Below are 18344 nucleotides of genomic sequence, written 5' to 3'. Positions count from 1 at the left end.
TTGCATTGGACAGTCTAAATATGCAGTCTTTATTTAAAAAAATGGCCTGTATATGAAAGTTTTTTGAACTGTAAGTCATTAGACACAAAAGACAGATTTAAGAAAAACCATTCATAGATTATGCAGCCTGTTTGTCTACCTAAACTTAAATTACCTAACAGGAGCCAATTAATAAATAGAAGTTGACCATGGTGATCATTTTGTAATTTATAGAAATATTGATAGTAAATTGCTATGTTGTACACTGGGAACTAACATAGTGTTGTAGGTCAGTTACACTTCAAAAACAACAAACAAACAAACAGAAAAAGGCACCAAATTTGTGGTTATCAGAGGCATAGGGTGGGAGGAGGGAGAATTAGATGAAGGTGGTCAAAAGGTAGAAACTTCCAGTTATAAGATAAATAAGTACTAGGGATGTAATATACAATATGATTAATATAATTAACGCTGTTGTATGTTATACATGAAAGTTGTTAAGTGAGTAAATCCTAAGAGTTTGCAACACAAGGATAAAATTTTTTTCTTTTATTTTGTATCTATACGAGATGATGGATGTTCACAATTCATTGTGGTAATCATTTCATGATGTATGTAAGTCAGATCTTATAACATTGTATTAGTTTAAGTTGCACAATGCAATGATTTAATATATGTGTATATTGTGAAATGATTACCACAATAAGTTTACTTAACATCCATCACCTCACATAGTTATACATTTTTTTCCTTTGATGAGAGCTTTTAAGATTACCTCTCTTAGCTACTTTCAGATATATGATGCAGTATTGTTAACTATACCTACCATGCTGTACATTATATCCCTAGAACTTATTTATCTTATAATTGGAAGTTTGTAACTTTTGACCACCTTCACCTGTTTCCTTCATCCCTTATACCCTGCCTCTGGCAGCCCTGAATCTGTTCTCTGTTTCTGTGAGTTTGGTTTTTTTGGAATCCACGTATAAGTGAGTTCATCTGGTATTTGTCTTTCTCTGTCTGACTTATTTCACTTAGCATAATGCCCTCAAGGTCCATCCATGGTGTCGAAAATGACAGGACTTCCTTTTAATGGCTGAATGATATTCTATCTTATACACATTCATGCACGCACACACGCACGCACAAACACACCACATTTTCTGTATCCATTCATCTTTTGATGGGTATTTCGGTTGTTTCCATGTCTTAGCTGTTGTAAATAATGCTGCAGTGAACATGGAAGTGCAGACTCTCCTCCAGATATTGATTTTCTTTCCTTTGGTTGTATACCTAGAAATGGAATTGCTGGGTTATATGGTAGTTATGTTTTAATTTTTTGAGGAACCTTCATACTGTTTTCTGTAGTGGCTGAATCAATTTACATTTTTACCAGTAGTGCACAAGGGTTCTCTTTTCTCAGCATTCTCTCCAGCACTTGTTATTTGTTTTCTTTTTGATGATAGCCATTCTGACAGGTGTAATGATATCTTTGTGGTTTTGATTTACATTTCCCCAATGATTGGTGATGCTGAGCATCTTTTCATGTGCCTGTGGGCCATCTTATGTCTTCTTTGGAAAAATGTCTATTCAGATCCTCTGCCCGCTTTTAATTTTTTCTTTTTTTTTGATGTTGAGTTGTATGAGTTCTTTGTATATTTTGGATACTAATCCCTTGTTGGATATATCATTTGCAAATATCTTCTCCCATTCAGTAGGCAGCCTTTTTGTTTTGTTGATAGTTTTCTTTGCTGGGCAAAAGCTTTTCAGTTTGATGTGGTTCTATTTGTTTATTTTTGCTTTTGTTTCTCTTTGCCTGAAGAGACATATCCCCCCCAAAACTGCTAAGACTGATGTCAAAGAGCATATTGCCTATGTTTTCTTCTAGTTTTATGGTTTCAGGTCTTAACATTCAAGTCTTTTTATCCATTTTGAGTTTATTTTTGTATATGGTGTGAGAAAGTAGTCCAGTTTGATTTTTTTTTTTGTATGTAGCTGTCTGGTTTTCCCAACACCATTTATTGAACAGGCTGTCTTTGCCCCATTCCCTTTGTCATAGATTAATTGCCCATACAAGTGTGGATTTATTTCTGGGCTGTCTATTCTGTTCTATTGAGCTATATGTCTGTTTTTGTGTGAGTACTATACTATTTTGATTACTGTAGCTTTGCAGTATAGTTTGGCATCAGAGAGCATATTATGGGATGGTTTTTAATTAGTGATCCAATCACCTTATTAGTAATTGATCTGTTCAGATTTTCTTTTTTTGTGTGATTCATTGTTGGTAGGGTGTATGTGTCTAGGAATTTATCCATTTATTCTAGGTTGTCCAATTTATTAGCATATAATTGTTCATTGTAGTCTTAAGATCCTTTGTATTTCTGTTTTACCAGTTGTAATGTCTATAAATTATATTTTAATAATTGAAAGTGTAATACAAATTTGATCTATTTTCTAGATTTAAACAAGTCTCTTGAGTGGTGTTTTCTCACCGATGGAGAATTACTTCCAAGCAGAAGCTTACAACCTGGACAAGGTGTTAGATGAATTTGAACAAAACGAAGGTGAGAATTTACTTGGTGACTCTGTTTGAATGTATTTATGATATAGAAAATGTGGGATTATAAGAGGATGCAGTACTTAAAAAAAAGAAAGGAAGGTCCAATGCCTCAATAATGATAATATTATATATTAATATTCAGAGGAAGAACTAACATTTATGTTAGCACTAACTGTGTGCCAGATACTATGCTAAATCATTCACATGGATTATATCATTTAATCTTTAAAATAATCCCATGAAAGTAAATCTTATCTACATTTTACAGATGAAGATAGAGACACAGAAAGGTTAAGCATCTTCCCCAAGTTAGTTTGTTCATAAGTGCAGGATTAGAATCCAATTTATGGTCAGGAAAAGCTTTAGAATGTGTGGTTGTATTTCCCAAGTTAAGAAAAATAGCTTCTTTCATATTGATTGACCAATAAAGCAAGATCCATTTTAAACCTAATTTTAAAAGATTTACATTTTTAAGTATCTACCAAATCGTTAATTAAATTATATATTCTCAAGGCCCAGTCTAAAAATGTCTGCTAAAGATTCACTTCATTTAGGGAATTTTCCTTAAATTCAACTTTCAGTATGACTAGAATGGGTAAGCCATAATTAAATATCTGTCTTTCGCCTTATCCTCCTTTCCTGGTGTTCTTGGTTTCTAACAGAAAATAGCATGTAACAAGTTTACAAAGTGATATATTTCCATCTAAAGCCCATGATATTAGTAGTAGTCTCCAAACCTTTACTATATCCGGTGATTCAGGTTGTTCTTTGATAGCAGATGGGAAGAGAGATTAGTTTTGATTTTGTTGTTTTGGGCCTATGCTAGAGCAAGCATTAAAAAGATATGTGCTCATGGGGGTAAAAAGGGAGAAGAAAGATACCTGGAATGGCCTGCTCTTACATTTTACCATTGATGACCCAAAGCTAACCCGTAACCCTAGCCTAACTCCTGATTCATGTAAATGTGAAACCGAATCTTTTTGGATTTTATGGGATCTAGGTGGGCTTTATACATACCAAGGTGGAAGGTGTATTGTCCTCTTGGTTTCAGTCATTTATACAAGTATTTTCTCAATCCCTTCTTTGGTGTGGCCCTATCACAGTTATTTGTCATCTACACAAATGCTACACCTAATCCTGTGAATACTATTCTTCTAGAATACCATTGACTCTCATTAATAAAATTATTAGTTCTTTACATCAGTCTCTTTGTGACTTCTGTAGATTCTAGTAGGGTATTTTGTATATAGTTGATTTGCAATACGTTTTTGTTGAGTCAGTAAAAATTGTCATTTTAGTTTGAAATATAGCATTTGCTTACCAAAATAACTCCTTTAGAAGGAGAATAATTTCAGAAGCCAGCTTGTTTGTAACTATGCTCTTCATTTGTTTTCAACTATTTTTTAAACATCTCAGTACCAGTTGGCATTAAAACTACCACCTCTAGCTTGGTACCTTTCCAAATATATTTTTTTAAAAGTGTTTTCTCATTTCATGTTAATTTCCTCCTTTAAATGAAAAATGTACCACACACAAACTGTGATGACATTAGATAATTAACATTATACCCAGTTGGTTGAATAATGAAATTTTTAATACATGATCATTTCTGTTTGAATATTATTAAATATTCTTATAAGAGGCAGTGTTTCTTTTTTATTTCCGTGAACCAGCTTGGAAATACGATTTCTTTTTTTAAAGGAAATACATGTTACCAGATCTCAAGTCTCTGCTAGCCCAAATTTGGTAAACTCAGGATTTAACATTTAACACTCAGAGCATATTAAGCCCATTCTCCACGCAATCTGATTTTTTATGGCCTTTACAATCTGACCTTTCTAGCTTCTTTTTACTACTTTCTTACACTAATTCTTTTTTCAACCCAAACTGATTTACTTAATTGCTCTCTCAGATTGTTGTGTTTGGGGCTGTACTTTTACTTGTTCCCCTCTTACGAATGCCCTGTTTTCCAAACTTTTTGTAAAATTGTCTTTGAAGCCCAGCCCATTTCCTCCTGCTTCCATGAATTCAAGCTTGCTGCTTCAGCCTGTAAAATACCTTTGTCCTCTCAATTTATTTTCTACTACTACGTAATAGTTTTTGAATACTTATGCTATTCTGTACTGCTAGTTAGCGATTCATGTGTATTGTATCTATTTCTTATTTTTCCAACTAGATTATATACTTCTTGGAGCTATCATTTAATCTCATATTCCGCCCAATGCTTTTACAGTGGTAGATACTCACATAGCATATATTTATGGTGCTACAATAAATATATGCTACATGAATATGCTACTTACTACATATCAGGTGCTGTGCAAAGCAAGGATTTACATTGATGGAAAGAAGTGGTTTCTGCCTGAAAAAGTCAGGTAAATAAACCATTGCAATGCAGTGTAATAAATGCTTTAATAGAGATATGAACAAGGCGCTAAAGGAGCTTTAAAGATTTATGAGAGGAAAGCATTTCTGTATAATTTCAGGGCTGTGATTATCAGATTTACTATAGGAAAAAGCAGGAAAAGCAATAAGTGCATAATTTCTTATTTCTCTAGACACACACATAGCACAGTAACTTGGGAAAATGCCATCATAGTTATGATCTATTAAAAAATAAACAGAAACATTAAATGAGATTATGCTTATTGATAGAATATAAGAAGGTTGTTTTAATATGACAAATGATACTTTCTGCCAAATTTCCTCAGATAATAGTGTAAATATGAACCTAAATAATAATGTATTGTGACATGGTTATAAGCAGAATTTCACATGCTGTAACAAACTTTTTAACTTATTATTGTGGGCAAATTTCAAATATATACAAAGTAAATAGAATAGTGTAATAAACTCTAGTGTACCCATTACCCAACTTCAGCAGTGCTTGACATGCTGTCATTTTTCATTTATATATCTTCATTTGCTCCTCACTCCCTGCTTCATTGTTATTTTTTTACAGTTTTTTGAAGATAAAATTTATACATTAAAATGTGTAGATCTTAACTGTACAGTTTTGACCAACAGATATATCCATGTAACCACGTCTCAGTCATGATGTAGATTATAGAGCATGCCGTCTCCACAGAAAATTCCTTTGTTTTCCTTCCCGCTCAATTACTGTATCCTCATCACTGTTCTGATTTTTTTTCTACCTTAGATTAGCCCCTACCCCATGTTGTGCTGGGCCAGTCCAAGGCCTTCCCCATTATTGCCCTCCCCTCCCCAGCCCCAAAGTACAGCCTGTGGGCCACTTTAATTATGTCAACTAGATTGAGGTAGAATTCTTTTGTTGTTTGGAATGTTCTGAGATATTACCATTTGGTGATATATAATACAGGGAACAGTCTTAAATGTATTTTCTTATCCTTAGCTAAAAATTAGAAACTTCATACCCTAGGAATATTCTGTTTTCACATATCCTAGGAATATTTTAATTTCAGGGCATATTTGCAAATGTAGTTGATTAACTTAGTCCTAGCCTTATCAGTGTTACCAGCAAACTTATAATAATTATTTATTTTTTCAGATGAAACCGTTTCTCCTATTTTATTGGATACAAGGTGGAATAAGATTCTAGATCCCCCTTCTCCCCGACTGTCATTCAGCCCTGCATTGGCCAGTGTGAATGAACCTACAGTTTCTGAGTCACAGCCACAACTGAAAGTCTTCTCCCTGCCTCATTCAGGTCCTCTTAACACAGAGGGAGAGGACCATTGTGCTAATGGACAGGACTGTAGTCTGAATCCAGAGATCAACACAATGTGGATTGATGAAAATGCGGTTGCAGAAGACCAATTAATTAAGAGGAACTGTAATCAAGATGATCAATGCAGTACTGTCGAAGTGGGAGAGAAGAAATGTGGAAACCTAGCTTGTCTGCCAGATGAGAAGAGTGTTCTTGTTGTAGCCGTCATGCATAACTGTGACAAAAGGACATTACAAAGCGATTTGCAGGATTGTAATAATTATAATAGTCAATCCCTCATGGATGCTTTTAGCTGTTCACTGGATAACGAAAACAGACAAACTGATCAATTTAGTTTAAGTGTAAATGGGTCCACTGAAAAAGATATGAACTCAGAGAAACAGATGGACCCATTGAGTAGACCAAATGCAGAGGGGGATTCTGTTAAATACATATGTACTACTTCATCTGATAATCTAGCCAGTGTCTGTTCCCCTTCACAGTTACAGGATGATGAAAATATAGATAGAGACCCCACCATGTCTGTGATTACAAGTTTAACACCAGATTCAGTAATCTCATCCCAGGGAACAGATGAAGGTCCTGCTGTAAAGCAAGAGGACTCTACACCAGATGAGGTTCTCACTGGCAGAACCAGCTCTCCTAGGACAGATCTAGGGAGTCCAAACTCCTTTTCCCACTTGAGTGAGGGGATTTTGATGAAAAAAGAGCCAGCAGAGGAAAGAACAACTGAAGAATCCATCCAGTCTGGTTTACCTTTGCTTCTCAAAGCTGACATGCCTAATGGGTCTGGCAGGGATGATAACTGTGAACAGTTTTCAGATTGCCTTGTGCCCGGTGAAGTTAGAGCTGATGAAAATGAAGGTTGTAAACATGAAGAAATTCTTGGCACTACAGAACTTCTTAATATGACTGAGCATTTCTCTGAATCTCAGGAGATGACTAATTGGAAATTGACTAAACCAAACAAGATGAATGACAGCCAAGTAAATAAAGAAAATGAGAAGTTTCTGCACATGAATCAGCCTGAAGATACTTATGATGATAGTGGAGGAGAGTGTGATAGAATGGCAGAAGCAGGTCTAGATTTAAAACAAACTTGCATGAATGAAAGTGAAGGATGCGATTTCTCCAGTGTTATGGATACACCAGCAGCAAATTCACTATCTAATTGTTGTGATTCCTATGGAATGCAGAGCCCAGTTGTTTGTTTTGTTCCAAAGACTTTACCTTCCAAAGAAGATTCAGTAACAGAAGAAAAGGAAATAGAGGAGAGCAAGTCAGAATGCTACTCAAATATTTATGAACAGAGAGGAAATGAAGCCACAGAAGGGAGTGGACTACTTTTAAACAGCACTGGTGACCTAATGAAGAAAAATTACTTACACAATTTCTGTAGCCAAGTTCCATCAGTGCTTGGGCAATCTTCACCCAAGATAGTAGCAAACCTGCAATCTATCAGTGTTCCTTTTGGTGGTGCAAGACCCAAGCAACCTTCTAATCTTAAACTTCAAATTCCAAAGCCATTATCAGACCATTTACAAAATGACCTTCCTGCAAACAATGGAAATAATATTAAAAACAAAAATGATGTTCTTGGGAAAGCAAAATCAGGGGAAAACTCAGCAGCCAATGTATGCAATGCCTCTTTGGGAAATATCTCTATTGCTGATACAAATGGGGAACATTTAGAAAGCTATGAGTCTGGGATATCCAGTAGACAGTGCGTTGCATTACCTCCAGAAAGCCCAGATAATGATCTCAGAGCTGGTCAGTTTGGAATTTCTGCTAGAAAGCCATTTACCACTCTGGGGGAAGTGGCTCCAGTGTGGGTACCAGATTCTCAGGCTCCAAATTGCATGAAATGTGAAGCCAGGTTTACATTCACCAAAAGGAGGCATCATTGCAGAGCATGTGGGAAGGTAAGTTGTGTGTATCAGCTCAGGAATCTGGCATGTGCATTTTGTAGTTCTCAATTAGAAATTAATAAAGGTAATATAAGGTGAACATACTTCTCGTTGAGATGACATCATAAATAGTTTTTGAACATGCAATTCTAGTAAATTTCCAAATGAAAAATGACCTCGCTGATTCTTAGTGTTTATATAATTTTTTTTTGTTGTGAAGATTTAAGCTGAATCAGTTTTCATGAATAGATGAGAACTGAGGAAGTGGTAACTTTGGTTTCTGTATTGATACTTGGTTAATGGAATAGCTTGAAATAAGGAAGTTATTCTTCTGATTTAAGAAATGTTTGTGATTGACTTTATATTTTTTAATTCTTGAGTAATTGAATATTATACTTAGAATCCATCCCAGTTTTTGCTATAGGATTTTTGCCATTGTACTAGACATTCTGGAGCTTTCGGTACACATATACATATATTTTTGTCTTTCCCCCCCCATATAACTTTGATACAAAAAAGAGTTGAAGGCTATAGATCCTTGTGACAAGGTTATAAGAATAAGTGATATTCCTTAGTTCTCCCTAAATTCTGTTAGCTAGTACCACATCAATATACTAGTCTGTTTTTTAAACAAGAACTGTAAACAAGGAGGAAATGGGATTTTGTATTTTTAAAAAGAATGTAAGGTTTGGTGTCAGGTCTGAATTTGAACTTCAGCTTTGTTACTTTATATAGCTTTATTAAGCTTTATTTTTTCATAAAAAATGAATCAAAAGATAATTTTCATCGGGCTGTTGTGAAGATTAAATGAAATTACATGTAATAGTAAGTGCTCAGTAATTAACCTCTGCTTCCCTTCTTGCCTGATTTATTGGTCTGTCTGTATTAATTCGGTTGCCTTCAAATTCAAGGAACAGAATATCTGGCCCTCAGTTACTTAGACAAAAGTAACATTTATTTCATATAACAAGAGGCCTGAAAATAGAGACTCTGTTATGTCTGGGTATAGAGTCAGGATCACTGAAGTTCTCTTGGCCTTTGCCTCGTGGTCTCAAGATAGTGGCACAGCTTTAAGCATCAAGTCCAACCTGACTACTTCCCAAGTGCAGAGAAACTGGTTGGTGGCAAAAGAGCCTATTCCTCTTGCTGCCCTCTCATCAGGGAAGAAAGAATCCCCAGCAACTTCTTTCAATTTATTGGCCAGTTCTAGACCACAGGTCCAATTTCGACCAATGACTGACAACAGGGAACAGGATTGTAAGGATTGGCTAAGATCAATCATGATTCATCCCCTGGGGCTGAGCCCAGTGTTGCCTCAACAAAAGTGGGATTCTCTTAATAAGGAAAAGGTGGAGAATGGTTCCTGGGTGGGCATTCAAAAAGGGCTACTATAGGGTCCTAGAACAAAAGAACCAAATGATGGGGAGCAGAAAGTAGTTAAAGCTGAAACTGGGCTGTTAGTCTCTGATTATTAAAATTTGGAGAAAATAATGTGTCTAATTCCTAAATATTTCACAGTCTGAAGTAAACCTATGGTCAGTAGCCTGAACAGTCAGTTTTCTGTTAGGGGATTAGAGTCATCATTTTTTTGTGGTTCTATGTTTTGCTTACTGTGTATAACACTTTCTGAAATTTTTGCTTGTTTTTTTAAAATTTCCTTCCTATTTATTTATTTAGGCTGTGTCGGGTCTTAGTTGCGGCACACGGGATCTTTCGTTGTGGCAGGTGGGCTCTTTGTTGCGGCATGCAGGCTTCTCTCTCGTTGTGGCACGTGGGCTCCAGAGCATGCAGGCTCAGTAGTTGCGGCACATGGGCTCCAGAGTGCACAGGCTCTCTAGTTGTGGTGTGCGGGCTCTCTCATTTTGGTCCATGGGCTCCAGAGTGTGCAGGCTCAGTAGCTGCGGCGCACGGGCTCTCTAGTTGTGACGTGCGGGCTTAGTTGCCCCACAGCATGTGGGATCTTAGTTCCCCGACCAGGGATTGAACCCGCATCCTCTGCATTGAAAGGTGGATTCTTAATCACTGGACCACCAGGGAAGTCCCAAAATTTTGCTTAAGTAAATAATAAAAATGCTTTTGTTCCAGACCAGCATATACAGATGTAATGACTAAATAGGTAACTTAGGTGGATTCAGAAAGAAAATGGGGCAAAATGCCCCATTGCATAAGCTGAAAAATTACATGGAATTTTTGCTGAGTGGAATTTGCAGAATTTATAAATTTATGGCTTCATATGGATTATGGATTCATATTCCATCTTTTTTTCTTTTTCCATCTCCATTTTCCTCAGGGATGTTCTAAGGATTGTTGAGGTAATGTCTGTAAAAATCCTTGAGCTCCTCAGAAGAAAGGGGCTTATAAACTTAGGTATAGTTTTTCTAGATAGTAAATTAATCAAATTATACTTGGAATTTAGCTAGAAAAAGACCCCAAGTAATGTGATTTTTTAAAATAATGTTTACTGTTGAAAAAAGAAATTTAGTTTGTTCCATTCTAATATATCTACTATCCAGTTATTTCCAACAATTTCTTTATTTAATATCTATAGCTAATAAATTCTCTTTACTGTAACAAACATATATTAAGCATCTAATATATGAAAGGTTCTGGGCTAGGTACTGGAGATTCAAGTATACATAAATTGGAATGTATGACCTCATAGAGTTTATAATCAGAGGCACTGATTTCAGTGTGTGGGGAGAGGGGTATCTGGATTTCCTGTAGTTTTTCAGAAATGCTAAAAAAATCATTGTGAACTACTGATCTGAGTAGACGAACAGACCATCCCACAACAATTTATAATACAGTGTATTAAGAGCCAGTTATGTGTGCTTTATATTCATTCTCATTTAATACCCATTACTGTCTTGTAGAATGGGTGGTTAATTTTTTACTATTTGACAGATCAAGAATTAGAGGCTCAGAGAGGTCAAGGAATATGCCCAAGGTCACACAGCTTGAAAATACTAGAGCCACCTTTAAAGCTAGGACTCTTTCCTTCAGACATACTGCTTTTCCTAGCATCTCTCCTCATTCGTAATAGCAGTATGAACACAATGCTTTAGGAATGTTGAGAAATGAGAGCTTAATATTTCCCAGAATGGCAGGAGGAGTCAGGAAAATCATGATACAAAAAATAACTATTTGGGACTTCCCTGGCGGTCCAGTGGTTAAGACTCTGCACTTCCACTGCAGGGGACACGGGTTCCATCCCTGGTCAGGGAACTAAGATCCTGCATGTCGTGCAGTGCGGCCAAAAAAAAAAAAAAAAGTGACTGTTTGGAGGAGGAGATATAAGAAAGTGGATATAATTTATGGATCAAAGTTCTAAAGTATGTGAGGAAAATGGGATCACAGCAGAGCACAGGTGGAGAATTAGCAGTAGGGAAAGGGAAATCATCTTACAGGAGAATGGGCCATGATAAAAATGCACTTGAATATAGAAGGAGTTAATAGAAAATTGTGGGAAATTATTTAGCAAAGCATAGGGCCTATATCCAGGTCTTGATGAGTAGTAGATATTATACTTGTTACAACATTCATTTATCTTGGTATAATGTCATTAAGAATAATATAAAATAATTATGTTGAATTTATGAAAGTGTTAAAATACTGCAGTTTATTTCTATATTGTTGTAATGGACATCAGGACATCTGGATTCTATTCTTGTCTTCATTGTTAATTGGAAAACTATGTCATACTCTAAAATGCTCAGCAAATGTGAGTTTTATTTTATGACTTCACACATTATTAATTTAGATAATTGTTCCATATAGCAGCATAATCTCTACTTTGGCTGTATGATAGGTGATAAATTACAGAATAGAGAGAGTACAGAGGGGAGTTCCCTGGTGATCCAGTGGTTAGCACTCGGCCCTTTCACTGTCGTGGCCCCAGGTTCAATTCCTGTTCAGGGAACTAAGATCCCGCAAGCCGTGTGGCGCGACCAGAGGAAAAGAGAAAGGTACAGGGAACTCCTTTCCAGAAAGGTGCCCTCTAAGTTCAGATGATCACTGTTATTATATATCCATAATAATTTCCTATAGAAATCACTGAATCTAGCAGGATATGGGTATTCATCCTCTGTCAAGTTCCATTTGCCCTGAATATTTTGACCTCTTTTTATTTGATTATTTGACTTCAAAGGCCTAAGAAAAGCTTTTGAGTTTAAGAGTACAGGAAAGAGTTTTTTGAAAGTGGAGAAGAATTTTTAAAGGAAAAAAAAGTTTTTTATCTTTTATTGGTCATTCACAAGGCTTTATCACACTTCATCCATTACTGTCACTTATGTGGCAGGTTGTTACTTACGAGATGCTAGCTGGTTAATGACTCTCTTCTATCTACTGAAGTAGACATAAGAATAGCCTTTAAAGTAAAAGTACTTGAACTGATACAACGTAGAAACTTTGTTTAGGATGGTGTGAAAGATGAGAGTAACATTTTTTTTAACACTTCCACTTTATGCTAGGCTTATCTGGTCTAATAACACAATTCTCTGAGATACAGTTACAGGGGAGAAAAATGTGCCTCAGAAAGGTTAGGTAACTTGCCTAAATTCTCAGAGCTTATAAATGAGAGTGCATGGATTTTAACACAAATTTATCTGACTCCAAAGCCCTTTGCTCTTTTACTACACTGGACATAGCAACAAAATTTATCTGTATTTGGATTGCTTACTAGAAATATAAGTCATGGTCTTTGGGTGAACATTAGTTTTGGACAGTGGTAAAGGATTGGGAATTTGAAAGGAAGACAAAATGCTGAGTGATTGGTGCTATCACTTGATGGGGGAATCTAGCAAAGGTAGCAGGATTTTAGGTTTTACTTCACCTATCAGGTCTTGAACTACAAATTAGGAAAAGAACAATATGGGTGCCAAGTCCTGGAATGAGGAGAGATTTAGTGACAGTAATATATACCACTCCAGTTTACTTACTATTTTTCCACATTAACTGACTTTAAAAGTAGAATTCAAAATAGATGAGTTTTTTTACTGTGTTTGAATAGATGGTGATTTGAATAGACAGAACAGAGAAGAGAACTGTAGGACAGGTAGTATGAAAAGAACACTGAAATGGGTATGAAACAGCTTCTGTTTCCTCTGCTGTAGAAGGAGGGGATTGCATAGACTTTATCTCTGTTTCCTTGCAGCTCTGAACGTCTGTTTAAATAAGGAAGAAAAGGAAATGGAAAGGTTTGTGCTAGCACTGATTTATCTCTGTAAAGTTATTGTTAAACATACTTGATTAACCAAGGTCACTTTGTGGGAAGAATATGCCATTAAACATTTTGAAATGTGCTGTGCTGAAAGTATGTTTTCTGGAAGTCATCTCAGTTCGACTGGGATGCTATTTATCACAGTACCACTTAAGTGGGCTATACTGGGGGTTTTATTTTGCAGTTACTCTTTCCCTTTTGATTCATTTCCAATAGTACTAATCCTTTTAGGCACACATGATCTTCATCACATTCGTTTAAAACAGATAGCTTGATGACATGTATATTGTCAAAATGACATATTGAAAACTGATCTAGATTAATTTTTAATATAGTTCTAGAAAGCCATCTTCCTCTACACACTGGGGATTATAGGTATTTAATATATAATGAACATTTATAAATGTAATTATAAAATGTTATATTTTATATAAATTTATATTTATATAACAAAGATTTTATAGGTTTATATAATTTATATAATATTATATATGTTTATGTATAAAATGGCAAACTACAGTCAGTATTTTACTCTGTGCTTTTAATTTGAATTACTGTTCCACAGTAGTCAGGAGTAATTTTGTCTATAAAGGTATATAAAAGAACTATATATTTAATAATATTTTGATATTTATGTCATTATAGTGTATTTTTAGTTTAAGTGAAAAATACTTTAAAGAATTAAAATATCATGTTAAAAATAACTGTTGAAATTGAAAATAAAACACACATTTTTAGATGGGATGAAGAGGCCTGGTACTACTTTTATTTTAAACAAAGTAATATTTATATCCTGAAAGATGGCAGTCTTCTACCTACTTTTACATATCCCTAGTCCCTAGTCCAGCTCCCTGGATGTACCTACTTTAAGAAATTAATAGTCTTTTTTTAAAGTTAAAGTACAGTTGATTTACAGTATTATGTTAGTTTCAGATGTACAACATAGTGATTCAATATTTTTACAGATTATACTCTGGTTTTTTTGGCTGCACTGCATGGCTTGTAGGATCTTAGTTCCCTGACCAGGGATCGAACCCATGCCCTTGGCAGTGAAAGCACAGAGTCCTAACAACCACTGGTCCACCAGGGAATTCCCTATATTCCATTTAAAGTTATTATAAATAATGGCTGTATTTCCCTGTACTGTATAATACATCCTTATAGCTTATTTATTTTATGCATTGTAATTTGTACTTCTTAATCCTCTACTCCTGTCTTGCCCCTCCCCTCCTCCCTCTCCCCAGTGGTAACCACTAGTTTGTTCTCTATATCTGTGAGTCTGTTTCTGTTTTGTCATATTAATTCATTTCATTTTTTAGATTCCACATGTGAGTGATAACATAGAGTTTTGTCTTTCTGTGTCTGACTCTTTTCACTAAACATAATACTCTCTAGGTCCATCCATGTTGTTGTAAATGGCAGAATTTCATTCATTTTAATGGCTGAGTAATATTCCATTGTGTGTGTGTGTGTGTGTGTGTGTGTGCCTGCGTGCACTACATATTCTTTATGCATTCATCTGTTGATGGACACTTAGGTTGTTTCCATATCTTGGCTCTTGTAAATAATGCCATGATGAACATAGGTGTCTATATCTTTTTCAAGTACTGTTTTCATATTCTTTGGATAAATAACCAGAAGTGGGATAGCTGGATCATATGTTAGTTATAGTCTTAATTTTTTGAGGAATCTCCATACTGTTTTCCATAGTGGCTGCACCAATTTACATTCCCACCAATAGTGTACAAGGGCTCCCTTTTCTCCAAATCCTTGCTGACATTGTTACTTATAGACTTTTTGATGATAGCCATTCTGACAGGTGTGAGGTGATGATATCACATTACGGTTTTGCTTTGCATTTTCCTGATGGATTAGTGATGTTGAGCATCTTTTCATGTGCCTGTTAGCCATCTGTGTCTTCCTTGGAAAAATGTTCATGTGTTCTGCCCATTTTTAAATTGGGTTGTATGTTTTTTTTTGATATTGAATTGTTTGAGCTGTTTATATATTTTGGATATTAACCCCTTACTGGTCGTATCATTTGCAAATGTTTTCTCCCATTTTGTAGGTTGTCTTTTTGTTTTGTTGATGGTTTCCTTTGCTGTAGAAAAGCTTTTAAGTTTAATTAGATGCCATTTGTATATTTTTGATTTTGTTTCCTTTGGCTTAGAAGACAGATCCAAAAAACTATTGCTGTGATTTGTGTCAAAGAATGTTCTCTATGTTTTCTTGGAGTTTTATAGTTTCCAGTCTAACATTTAGGTCTTTAATCCATTTTAAGTTTATTTTTGTAGGTGGTATGAAAAAATGTTCTAATTTTATTCTGTAAAATAAATGTAGCTGTCCAGTTATCCCAGCACCACTTATTAAAGAGACTGTCTTTTCTCCATTGTATAGTCTTGCCTCCTTTGTCATAGATTAATTGACCATAAGTGCATGGGTTTATTTCTGGGCTCTCTGTTTTTTTCCATTGATCTGTATATGTCTTTTTGTGCCAGTACTGTGCTATTTTGATGACTGTAGCTTTGTAGTATAGTCTGAGGTCAAGGAGCATGCTAACCCCAGCTTTCTTTTTTTCAAGATTGCCTTGGCAACTCATGGTCTTTTGTGGTTCCATATTAGTTTTAGGATTATTTGTTCTAGTTTTGTGAAAAATGTCATAGGTATTTTGATAGGGATGGCATTAAATATGTAGATTGCTTTGGGTAGTACAGATTTTAACAATATTACTTCTTCTAATCCACGAACATGGGATATCTTTCCATTTCTTTGTATCATCTTCAGTTTCCTTCATCCGTGTTCTATGGTTTTCAGTCTTTCACCTCCTTGGTTAAGTTAATCCTAGGTATTTTATTCTTTTTGATGCAATTTTAAATGAGATTATTTTCTTGCTTTCTCTTTCTGGTGGTTCATTATTAGTTTATAGAAAAGCAACAGATTTCTGTGCATTAACCTTGTATACTGCAACTTTACTGAATTCACTTATTCTAATAGTTTTTCAGAGAAGACTTTAGGGTTTTTCTATATGTAGTGTCATGTCATCTGCAAATAATGACAGTTTTACTTCTTCCTTTCCAATTTGGATACCTTTTATTTCTTATTCTTGTATGATTGCTCTGGCTAGGACTTCCAATACTGTGTTAAATAGAAGTGATTGAGAGTGGGCATCCTTTGTCTTGTTCCTGATTTTAGAAAAAAAGCTTTCAGCTTTTCACCATTGAATATGGTGTTAGCTATGGGTTTGTCATAAATGGCCTTTATTATGTTAAGATATGTTCCCTCTATACCAACTTTGATGAGAGTTTTTTCTTTTTTTTTTTTATCATGAATGGCTGTTGAATTTTGTCAAATGCTTTTTCTCCATCTATTGAGATGATCATGTGATTTTATCCTTTTGTTAATGTGGTGTATCACATTGATTGATTTGCGGATATTGAACCATCTTTCATCCCTGGAATAAATCCCACTTGATCATGCTGTATGATCCTTTTTATATATTGTTGAACTCTGTTTGCTAATATTTTTTTGAGGATTTTTGCATCTACATTCATCAAAGATATTGGCCTGTAATTTTCTCTCTTTTTTTTTGTAGTGTTTTTGTCTGGCTTTGGTATCAGGGTAATGGTGGCTTCGTAGAATAAATTTGAAAGTGTTCCCTGCTCTTCAATTTTTTTAGAATAGTTTGTTTGTGTCTTTCTTTTTCTTTTTCTCTTTTTTGGCCACTCCACACGGCTTGTGGGATCTTAGTTCCCCAACCAGGAATTGAACCCGTGCCCCGTTCGATGGACCACCAGGGGATTCCCTAGAGTAGTCTGAGAAGTAGTTAGCTCTTTTTTATATGTTTGGTAGAATTCTCCTATGAAGCTGTCTGGTCCTGGACTTTTGTTTGCTGGGAGTTTTGTTTTTTTTTTTTTAATCAAAAATTCAGTTTCACTACTAGTGATTGGTCTGTTCAGATTGTCTCTTTCTTCCTGATTCATTCTTGGAAGGTTATATGTTTCTGGAAGTTTGTCCATTTTTTTCTAGGTTGTCCAATTTATTGGCATATGACTGTTCATAATATTCTCTTATGATTTTTTGTATCTCTGTGACATCAGTTGTTATTTGTCCTCTTTCATTTCTTATTTTGTTTATTTGGGTCCTGTCTCTTATTTTCTTGATAAGTGGGACTATTGGTTTATCAATTTGGTTTATCTTTTTTAAAAAAACAGCACTTGGTTTCATTGGTCTTTCCTATTTTTTGTTTTTTGTTTTTAATTTCTGTTTTATTTAAATCCACTCTGGTCTTTATTATTTTCTGTTTTCTACTGACTCTGGGCTTTGTTCTTCTTTTTCTAATTCCTTTAGTTGGTAGTTTAGGTTTTTATTTGAGAGTTTTCTTGTTTCTTGAGGTAGGCCTGTATCACTATAAACTTGCCTCCTTTAACTGCTTTTGCTGCATCCCATAGATTTTTGGAAAGTTGTGTTTCCATTTTCATTTGCCTCAAGGTATTTTCTGATTTTCTCTTTGATTTATTCATTGACCCATTGGTTTTTTAGGAACATCTTGTTTAGTCTCCACGTGTTTGTGTTTTCCCCATTTTTTTTCCTGTAGCTGATTTCTAGTTTCATACCGTTATGGTTGGAAAAATGCTTGATATAATTTCTATCTTCTTAAATTTGTTGAGACTTGTGGCCTAGCATATGATCTATCCTGGAGAACGTTCCATGTGCACTTGAAAAGAATATGTATTCTGGTTTTTTTAGATGGAATGTCCTGTAGACATCTATTAAGTCCAAGTGGTCTAATGTGTCATTTAAGACTACTGTTTCCTTATTGAATTGACTATTTTTTACAGCAGAAAAATTGAGCAGAAAGTATATATACCCCCGCCCCCCCCAGTGGACCCCATTATTAACATCTTGCACTAGTGTGGTACATTATTGAAATTGATGAACCAATATTGATACATTGTTATTAACAAAAGTCTT

General features: G+C 35.1%; 1 protein-coding gene across 6 annotated transcripts in view; it reads left to right on the top strand.

Annotated features, from left to right (window-relative positions):
* The window catches only part of ZFYVE9 (zinc finger FYVE-type containing 9), a 188347-nt gene that overhangs the window by 59786 nt on the left and 110217 nt on the right, over nucleotides 1-18344 (top strand). For all 6 annotated transcript variants that reach the window (XM_082370184.1, XM_082370183.1, XM_082370182.1 and 3 more), the window contains 2 exons: nucleotides 2438-2543; nucleotides 6069-8170. In XM_082370184.1, coding sequence (XP_082226310.1) covers nucleotides 2474-2543; nucleotides 6069-8170 — 2172 coding nt within the window. In that variant the 5' untranslated portion in view covers nucleotides 2438-2473. The remainder of the gene's footprint in view (nucleotides 1-2437; nucleotides 2544-6068; nucleotides 8171-18344) is intronic.

This window comes from Balaenoptera borealis (assembly GCF_965194805.1).
Source record: "Balaenoptera borealis genome assembly, chromosome: 1".
NCBI lineage: Eukaryota > Metazoa > Chordata > Mammalia > Artiodactyla > Balaenopteridae > Balaenoptera > Balaenoptera borealis.
This window is presented reverse-complemented; position numbering and strand designations above follow the sequence as displayed.